This window comes from Sus scrofa, chromosome 14 (genome assembly GCF_000003025.6).
Source record: "Sus scrofa isolate TJ Tabasco breed Duroc chromosome 14, Sscrofa11.1, whole genome shotgun sequence".
NCBI classification, from domain to species: Eukaryota; Metazoa; Chordata; class Mammalia; order Artiodactyla; family Suidae; genus Sus; species Sus scrofa.
The window spans coordinates 30,949,639-30,960,047 of NC_010456.5; the positions used below are offsets into that span (position 1 = coordinate 30,949,639).

Below are 10,409 nucleotides of genomic sequence, written 5' to 3' on the forward strand. Positions count from 1 at the left end.
CTACACCACACAGCCCAGCAATGTGGGATCCAAGCCGCATCTGCAACCTACACCACAGCTCATGGCAATGGCAGATCCTTAACCCACTGAGCAAGGCCAGGGATCGAATTCGTGTCCTCATGGATGCTAGCCAGATTCATCAACCACTGAGCCACAATGGGAACGCCCAATGTTGCTTTTCTTTTTCTTTTTTTTGGCTTTTTGCTATTTCTTGGGCCGCTCCCGCGGCATATGGAGGTTCCCAGGCTAGGGGTCCAATCCGAGCTGCAGCCACCAGCCTACGGCCAGAGCCACAGCAACGCTGGATCCGAGCCACGTCTGCAACCTACACCACAGCTCGAGGCAACGCCGGCTCGTTAAACCCACTGAGCAAGGGCAGGGACCGAACCCGCAACCTCATGGTTCCTAGTCGGATTCGTTAACCACTGCGCCACAATGGAGTTCCCGATTCGACCCCTAGCCTGGGAACCTCCATATGCCGCGGGAGCGGCCCAAGAAATAGCAAAAAGACAAAAAAAAAATTTATCCATGTTAGTACATGTGGATGTAGTTTACTCATTCTGATCCTTCATACCACACTCTAAGGATGTTCAGTGGAATTATGCATTCTGACAGACATTTAGGTTTCCAGTTTCTAGCTGTTATAGAATTCTTACACATTTCTCCTATTAGAGTTTTTCACTCTGTGGATATGTACTACTTATAAAAATGTAGAACAGATCAGAGACAGACAGAGAGGTAGACACTAACACTGGCTCTGTAAGCTGGGATACCCATAGCTTCTTTCCTACATCTCTGATTACCATCCTTTTATACCATGTCTAGAAGACACAAACAACCAAGTTTCGTTGGAGAATTCGGAGATCTGCTGCCTCTCCCGTCCTCTGAGGCCCCAACCTCTGCCCCCATGGGAAGATGAGGTTAATGATTCCAGGTCCCTGAACGGCTGTGAAACATCTGGAGATGCCCTCTTATTACAACTTAGCTGAGTCACAATTCCTGAGCCAACATTTACTGCAAGAATTGCCATCAGTGGAATCATGTGCCATGTTCAGACAGGGTTCTGGCCTAGGATCACTGCAAGTTGCTGGGCAACCCAGTGGATTGAAAGACAGCCATGGTCACCACCAAAATGTGGTGACTTATAGTTGTGGCTGGCGCTAAGTTTTCAAGAGACTGTATTTATATAATTCTTATTCTAAAGAATCAACTTCAAATAAAGATTTCTGAATGTTGAGTACACTTAACTAAGACTCACTGCCATGGAAACACTACTAAGGATGGCAAGTGAACTTCACCTAAACTGTATCAACTCTACACCACAAAAGATTCTGAGTCATGTGTCAGGATTGATTAATAATGTCTGTTAGAGGAGCAGCAATTGGAGATATCAGCATGTATGTGGGGCATTTGGGAGGCAGGATAGCAAAATGGTTGGGCTCAAGAGTCAGGATGACTTCATATCCAGAGTTTGACACTACTTAGTTTCCCCAGCTATAAAATAATCAGGGGATGAAATTTATACAACAGGCCATGTACTAATTTTTTACAATCAGCTTTACTGAGGTACAACTTACATAGCAACTCACCAATTTCAGGTATGTAATTTAATGAATTTTGGCAAATGTATACAGCTGTGTAACCACGACCACTATCAGGACATAAAACAAAGGTTCCCAAACTTCATTGGTTCACCACACCACTAGTGTCTCAATAAACTTTTTCACAAAGTCTTTAATAATTGAAATGTATTTATGTCCTTACAACTTAGTAGACTTTTGGGGGGAAAAGGATATACAGAAATTGACAAAAGTTTTTTGGTTTTGGGGGGTTTTTTTGGGTTTTTTTTGGTTTTTTTTTTTTTGTCTTTTTGCCATTTCTTGGGCCACTCCCACAGCATATGGAGGTTCCAAGGCTAGGGGTCTAATTGGAGCTGTAGCCACCGGCCTACACCAGAGCCACAGCAACTCGGAATCTGAGCTGCATCTGCGCCGTACACCACAGCTCATGGCAACACCAGATCCTTAACCCACTGAGCAAGACCAGGGATCAAACCCATAACCTCATGGTTCCTAGTCGGATTCATTAACCACTGTGCCACGACGGGAACTCCCAAAAGTATTTGCATTTCATTCTGAAGTAACCAAAGTTACTTACTGATGTGTGTGCCTGTCAGGCCCTGCACAAATTCTCAAACCTTGGGATTAGATCGGACACTGCCACCCTTATTTCTTATCTCAAATTGATTTTCATAAATTACTTGATTTTAATCAGAAACTACAAAAAAGCCCAACTTCACAAAGACATGACATAATTAAAAAGAGTGTAGCATAATCTAATGTGCAGGTGTGAACTACCCTAAGTTAGCAGTTTAAGTGGTATGTGACAGATGTCACGATGCTTCCCTTGAAAATTTAAATTATACTATAGTGCCCCTGTCAACTTGCTGCAGCTCCTTGCGGATGCCTTAACACAGTCGGTGAATCACAGTAATAGACTGTTTCTATTACCCCCTCCCCAAGGATGCCTGTCCAGATCCTTCTGTTTGTTTTCTTTTTCTTTTCTTTTCTTTTTTTTACTACCAGTATTCTGATTTTCCTTCATGGGACCATGGCCCCTCCACTCTCTCTTTTTTTTTTGCAGCACCTGCAGGATATGGAAATTCCCAGGCTAGGAGTCAAATGAGAGCTATAACTGCCAGCCTAAGCAACATCCACAGCAACTCAGGATCCAAGCCACGTCTTCAACCTACACCATAGCTCACTGCAATTCCAGATCCTTAACTCATTGAGTGAGGCTAGGGATTGAGCCCACGTCCTCATGGATACTAGTCAGGTTCGTTACTGCTGAGCCATGGCAGGAACTCTTCCCTCCACTCTTACTTCATGTGGTTAGAGAAGCACTGATCCCAGTCCTGGGCTCCAGGGCAGACATGTTAACCAAGATACAGTGCCACAGGGTCTGGTTAAGTAAGGAATAATCACATGACCCAAGTTGGGCCAATGAGAGTCAGCCTTGGGGCTCCTGCCAGAATTACAGGGGAAAAGATGCTCTGTTTCTGAAATATGCTAAGCTGGTAGATGTCAGCCTGGGGCTACCGGTGCTCATCTTTGCTGCAACATGGGAGAGATTGTTGAGAATGAAGCTGACATAGAAGAGACAGACACATACACACATATATACAGACATCATTGGAGTACCTGGATCCAGCCTTGCCTGAAGCCATTTGCCACTGGACTTCCCAATGCATGAGCCAATAAACTGTTTCAGTTTTTTTGGGTTTTTTGGCATAAAGCTAGTTGGACTGGGTTTCTACCACTTGCAACTAAAAATCCTTACTAATGCATGTTAACGCACTGTACAAATGAAATGAGATGCCACAAATCCAAAAGTTTCCTTCTAGGGCCAAAGGTCTTAGGATACTTTTGGAGCCCACTGTGTTAGGAACCCAAAAAGTATGTGATGGATACAGTGGGGCTGTGTTCAAATTCTAGCTCCATGACTTTCAAGTTACTTAACATCTCTTAGCTCCAGTCTCCTCATTTATAAAGCTGGGTTGTCATTTAGATTAAATGGAATAATCCATGAATCATACAGTTAGCTCTTATTGTTGCTATTATTCTCAGCCTTTGTTTTGTAGATAAACTCAAGCTCAGAGAGGTGGCACAATGCACTAAGGAAAGAGACCCAGAAGGCAATGAAAGATGGAAAAAAAAATAAAAGAGTAGCCAGGGCACAGACCTGCCTTGGGTAGCAGTTAAGAGTATAGACTGATGTTCAATACCCTGGGTTTGAAACCTGACTCCAGTATTTATAAGCCATGTGATTTCGGGAATATTTTTCACTCTGTAAGATGAATATAACAGGATCTATTTCATAGGGTTTTAATAAAATAATACTGATCTTCCCGCTTCCACTCTGCCCCCTTCAAATCTATTCTATACACAGCAGCCAGAGGTATGCTCGTTTCATCAGTAATAAAAGCCAAAAATCTTTTACAATGGCCTACCGGGTCCCTACATTTCTGTGAGGTCAGGGTTAGGGAAAGGCCTCTTTGGGCCACCTCCTTCCTGGGTACAGAGGGCTGGGGTCAGGTTTTCAGAGATGCAAGGCAGGAAAGGCTCATTAAATCACCTGCCACCAAGTCTCTAAGTGACCTTCTGTGGTCACACCACAGGCCACAGGGCCAAACACACGCTGTTCCCAGATGGATGCTCAATTCGCCAGCATGGTCACAACCCCAACCAGCCAAAATGAAAGTCCTCACAGCAACTCGACCTTGCCCCTGAGTCCACTGAGGCCCTGACAGATACAAATCACAGGCAAAAGAAAACAGATCCTTTCCTCTAGAAAGTCCCAGAGATTATGGCTTTTTAGGAGGCAGAGACGAATTCTAAAGACCTTTCAAATCTTCTAGGATCTGAAGTTAAATTTCCTGTTTCTGGAGTTCCTGTCCTGGCACAGTGGTTAATGAATCCGACCAGGAACCATGAGGTTTCAGGTTCAATCCCTGGCCTTGCTCAATGGGTTAAGGATCCCACGTTGCCGTGAGCTGTGGTGTAGGTCACAGACGCGGCTCGGATCCCATGTTGCTGTGGCTCTGGCATAGGCCGGTGGCTACAGCTCCGATTAGACCCCTAGCCTGGGAACCTCCATATGCCATGGGAGCGGCCCTAGAAAAGGCAAAAAAAGACCAATAAATAAATAAATAAATAAATTTCCTCTTTCCTCCCTTTCCTGCAAAAAGGGAAGGAGAGGTAAACACACAGAGACATTACCAAGAATGACAGAATCAGAGAAAGATGAACATGAAATCCACAAATCCCAGATTCTGAAGCAGATACAGGAAAATTAAGATAGACTGGGATTTTCTGGTGGGAAAAAAGACCCTTCCTATTACTAATCTTTCCAGTTTTCAATCTTCCCACCTGCCCACCTGTTGCGACCTCCCTGTTTCTCAGCAAATAGTTCCCATCTCAAAGTCTGCCCCACACAAACATAGTGGCAACGAACACCCTATTTATTATATGCATATTTCCAGAGACTTTTATCTCAGGATTTCAGAGCTCTCACATTTACCATCAGCATTGGGGGCGGTGAGAAAACAGAGAGGAGCCTCCTGACACAATGACAGACATCTGACCTAAACATTTAAAGAACTAAGTTCTAGTCTGAACCTTACCTCCTCAAAGCTGAGTGACCCCAGGTCAGTCTACCAGCATTCCCAAGCTTCTGTATCCTCATCTATGAATTGAAGATGTAGAGAGTAATTTTGCTCCAGTCTATGACCTTGACCCCCAGGAGATTCTGTGGCCTTCTGTCTGTCACTGGCCTCTGACCCAGCAGGATCCCTCTTGCCCAAGTTGGACCCAATCCACTCCAGTTCCCCCACTGCTGAAGAACTGAGCAGGGAACATCATGGTTTTTCACCCGGTCAGCCCTTCTACAACTCTCGCTGTGCACCAGGGGACAAAATCCAGAGTTTATTCCCAATTCTTCTCTGTCCCTCATACACCTGAGCCCGAGAGACACCAAGAAAGAAGAAAACAACAAATCAAACATCTCTGCCTGCCAAGACTAGCTATCTAATTGCTGTTAATCACATAGCTCTGAAGTGTTGAATCCTCCTCCTCCTCCTCCTCATTCAAGGCAGAGCCAAGGAAAGGATTTAGGAACAACAAAAGCTCCACACAGCAAAACTCTTCACTCACTCCAGATCCTAATAACCTCCACGGCTGCACAGCTGGACATAACTTGAGAACCCAGCAAGACAAAGCACTGACTTCCCTGGTGGCTCAGGTGGTTAGGGATTCAGCACTGTCACTGCTGTGGCTTGGGTCACTGCTGTGGTGAAGGTTTGATACCTGGCGTGGGAACTTCCACATGCTGTGGCTGAGTCTTTCTTGATGGGAATAAAGCCAGAAGGGTCCCTTGGGAACTGGGTGGGAACTAAGCCCTGGACCTGAAGGAAAGGACACAAATCCACACATGCTGGACAGGATAAGAAAGGTCATGGCTCAGCGGAAATGAATTTGACTAGCAACCATGAGGATTCAGGTTTGATCCTCAGCCTCGCTCAGTAGGTTAAGAATCTGGCATTGCTGTGAGCTGTGGTGTAGGTCACAGACCCGGCTCAGATTCCAAGTTGCTGTGGCTGTGGTGTAGGCCAGCAGCTGTAGCTCCGATTCAACTCCTAGCCTGGGAACCTTCATATGCTGTGGGTGTGGCCCTAAAAAGACAAAAAAAAAAAAATGCGTACCTTTCTGGATCTGGTCCCTTACTCTCTGAGCATGCCTCAAACAGTACCCTTCCTTCTCAATCTCTTCAGCAACCCTCTCTCTATTCATCAGGACCTAGAAAGACTCATCACAGACACCCTTGCCAATCTCCCTGCTCCCTCCTCTGGACACAGTAAGAGGCCAACCAACTGCAGGTAAGAGCTACATGGACAGGAAATGTCACTGCTCCAGCTGAGGCTAGGAAGGAGTGGGCTGCTGGTGCTCCACATGATTTCAGGCAAACAGAGCCCAATTCTGGAGAAAACAAACACAATCCAGTAGCTCCGGAGGGAACAGCCCCATCTCCAAAAACTGCCCAGACATCCCTCTTGGCCAACCCCAAGGTTTCTTAAGGTGTCTCTGGTTAGCAGAAAAGGTGGCTGAGGCCTCTGTGAACCTCCTATCAGGCCATACTCTCAAGGGGCCTCTCTTACACCCACCCTCACCCCACCCAGTATAAGACCCTGGGCCAAAGGGGTGAGAGCTGAGCCCTCTATCACTTAGGGAAGCAACCTAGGTCAGAACTGACAGATGTCATCCACAACGCCAAACTCGGCCTGTAGCAGCGTCAGAGAGACAGACACAGACACAGGAGCCCCAAAGACTGAGAACAGGGTCTCTCACCCTTACGCAAAGCTTGTGGGTTCAAGGTGAATGGCTCCCAAGCACATCTACCAAAATAGAGTTGCAGAGGACCGGGCTGCCCCGCCAGAGTAAAGGGGGACCTCAGCTGCCAAAACAGCTGGTGGGCGGCAGTGAGGTTTGGGGAGACCCTGGGGGAGATGGGGGCTGGGCTTGCACTTTGAGTCCCGGCACATACCTGTCCCCTCAGGCCTCCCCAACATGGACACGCCTGGAACTTCCCCTCAGAGGCCACCGACCAACTTTCTACAGCGAAGGAGGTGTACGGAGCAAAGAGCCGGTGCGAGGGCGGGGGAATCCAGGGCTTCGACCCGGCGCCCCAGGTGGATGAAGAAATGAAGTCCAGGGAGACGAGAGGGAGCTGGCCCACGAGGACCACCAGCCCCCAGGGCCTAGCCGGGGAAACCCTCTGGGCCCTGCTGGTTCCCCCTGTCCTGGCTGGCGAAGCAGGAAGGGGAATACACTACACGTCAGGTAGCAGTTTCGGGACCAGGTGGCCCGGTCCTACCTGCAGTTCCTGAAATTCTCCCTCCAGCTCATGCCACTCGCGCTCGCAACGCTCCAGCTGGCCGGACATGGTGCAGCGGTGCGAGGCGGCGGCGGTGGCTCCCGCAGCGTGGCGCGGCGGGCCACCAGCACCTCACGCCAGTCCGCTCGCCGGCCGCCTTCAGAGGCACCAGCTGTTCCTGCGCAGCCGGAGCCACGCGCGCACCTGACGTCACAGCCCCCGCCCCGGCTCCCGCCCCACCCCCTCTCCGGGAGGCAAGCCCCGGGCATGCGCACGCACCTCCTCCGGCTCCGCCCCCGCACGCCGCGCGCCTGCCGGGCGATTGCTGTAGCTTTGCAGGATTTGGCACACTCTGCAGCTACCCCCTTGGGAATGCTTCTCCGCCTCCAGAATCTCTCTGGCCTGGTTCTGGGCCGGGTGTGTGTGTCTTGTCCGCAAGCCGCATTCATAGAGCTTATTTTACTTAGATCGCGTGTATTTGAAGGGCTAGGGTCGAAAGGGAAAAAGGAAACGGGAGAAGTGAAAGGTCACCACCCCTTGGCATTGCCTTCACTGAGCCAAAGCCAACGACAGCCTATAATTCTAGAACTGATATTGACCGTCCAGCAAGGTCGCCAGGCAGCGCAGGGCAGCGCCCTGTCATCTCGTATTGTCATTATTTACTGCAACTAATACATCCTAGATCCTGCCCTCTAAGACTCTGGGTCACTCTCTTGACAGCTGTTTCTGTCAATCAAACAACACAACCATCTCAATGCTAACTGAATCCAAATTCCGTCCTCAGCACGATCCTGCAAGATTTATCCCTGCCTAGCTTTCCAGTGACATTTCCTTTCTCACCCACCCTAGATCAATACTCTCCAGCCACATTTTTTTCTTCCTGCCCTTGCCTGGAACAGTTTTCCCTCTAAATGTTCATATGGTTGCCTTTTTCTCATCATTCTAGCCTTAGGTCAAATAATACCTGTATTAGTTTCCTAGGGCTGCCCTAACCACAAACTGGATGATGTCCCACAAACTGAGTGGCTTAAACAGAAATGTATTCTCTCACAGTTCTGGAGGCTAGAAGTGAGAAATCAAATCGGCAAGGTCATGCTCCCTCTGAGACTCTGGGTAGAATCTTTCCTTGGTTCTTCATAGCTTAAGGTGGTGGCCATCAATTCTTAGCATTCCCTGGCTCTCACTTCACCTCTCCAATCTCTGTCTCTCTTTACATGGCCTCCTTCCCTGTGTGTCTGTCTCTGTGAGTCCTTTCCTCTTATAAGGACACAAATCTCCTTGGATTAAGAGTTCACCCGACTCCAGCATGAACTCATCTCAGTTTAACTAATTATATTTGCAAAGACTGTAGTTCCAAACAAGGTCACTTCTGGTATCCTCTTGTGGTGCAGCAGGTTAAGGATCAGGTGTTGCAGCAGCTCAGGTCATTTCTGTGGCTTGGGTTCAAGTCCCTGGCCCCAGGAACTTCCACATGCTGCAGGCATTGGCAAACAAAACAAAACAAAAACAAATAAGGTCACTCCTGATGTAGTGGGTATTACGATTTCGACATATCTTTCTGAGGGACACAGTCAACCTGTAACAACCTCTGGAAAAACAAACAAACAAAAAAAAAAACCTTTTCCTGAACACCCAGAGGTTCAAGTCTCCTCTCAGTCACTTATATATTATCTGTTTCATTTCCTTCTTCTTCTTCTTCCTTTTTTTTTTTTTTTTTTTTTTTTTTTGTCTTTTTGCCTTTTCTAGGGCCGCTCCCACAGCATATGGAGGTTCCCAGGCTAGGGATCTCATTGGAGCTGTAGCCACCGGCCTACACCAGAGCCACAGCAATGCAGAATCTGAGCCACATCTTCAACCTACACCACAGCTCACAGCAACACCGGATCCTTAACCCACTGAGTGAGGCCAGGGACCGAACCCACAACTTCATGACTCCTAGTCGGATTCCTTAACCACTGCACCACGACGGAAACGCCCTCATTTCCTTCTTAAAAGTTACCACTATATGAAGGTGTTTGTCTCCGTGCTGTATGTTTCCCTCCATGATTGTGTAATCTTCATGAGACCTTAGGGATCTCATTTCTGTCTTGGTTGTCACTGGATCCCCAGGGCAAATACTTGGTGATGGAATAAAAATTAAAGATCATATACTACAGAGGTCCTCAATTTTGGGGGGTTCACAGATGCCTCTAAGAACTCTAAATGGAGAGTATGCACATAAGCACACAGAAAAATACTGGCAATTCCCCCCCCCCTTTTTTTTTTTTTTGGTCTGGCCATGCCTATGGCATGTGGAAGGTCTTGGGGCCAGGGATCAAACCTTTGCCAAAGCAGCAACCTGAGGCACTGCAGTGACAATGCTGGATCCTTAACCTGCTGAGCCAGAGAGGAACTCCGGCAATCCTTAACAGAGGCAAGAAAAAGAACATGGCTTACTCAAGATTCCCAGCTAATTTTTTTTTTAATTTCTTCTAGCCATGCCCAAGGCATATGGAAGTTCCCAGGCCAGGGATCAAATCTGAGCAGGAGCTTCGACCTACATCACAGCTGTGGCAACTCCAGGTCCTTGAACCACTGTGCCACAGTGAGAACTCCAAGACTCCCAGCTAATTAATGACTGACTTTGAATTACAATTCTCATCTCTGGGGTTGGGACTTCAATATATCTTTTAAGGAGACAATTTAACCCACAACAATACCTCTCAAAAAAGATGAAATAGGAGTTCCCATCGTGGCGCAGTGGTTAACAAATCTGACTAGGAACCATGAGGTTGCAGGTTCAATCCCTGGCCTTGCTCAGTGGGTCGGGGATCCGGCATTGCTGTGAGCTGTGGTGTAGGTTGCAGATGTGGCTGGGATCCAGCATTGCTGTGGCTGTGGCATAGGCCAGTGGCTACAGCTGCAATTTTACTCCTGGCCTGGGAGCCTCCATATGCTGTGTGATCCACCCAGGAAATGGCAAAAAGACAAAAAAAAAAAAA

At 47.7% G+C, this 10,409-nt stretch overlaps 1 protein-coding gene across 8 annotated transcripts in view; it reads right to left on the reverse strand.

Moving 5' to 3' along the window:
- The window catches only part of TMEM120B (transmembrane protein 120B), a 55,538-nt gene extending 47,826 nt beyond the window's left edge, over positions 1-7,712 (reverse strand). For 4 of the 8 annotated variants that reach the window (XM_021073235.1, XM_003132876.3, XM_021073239.1 and 1 more), the window contains exon 1: positions 7,429-7,640. In XM_021073235.1, the coding sequence (XP_020928894.1) occupies positions 7,429-7,497 (69 nt within the window). In that variant the 5' untranslated portion in view covers positions 7,498-7,640. Of the gene's footprint in view, positions 1-7,428 lie in introns of all 8 variants that reach the window. The other 4 variants (XM_021073233.1, XM_021073234.1, XM_021073237.1 and 1 more) reach the window with 2 other exon arrangements.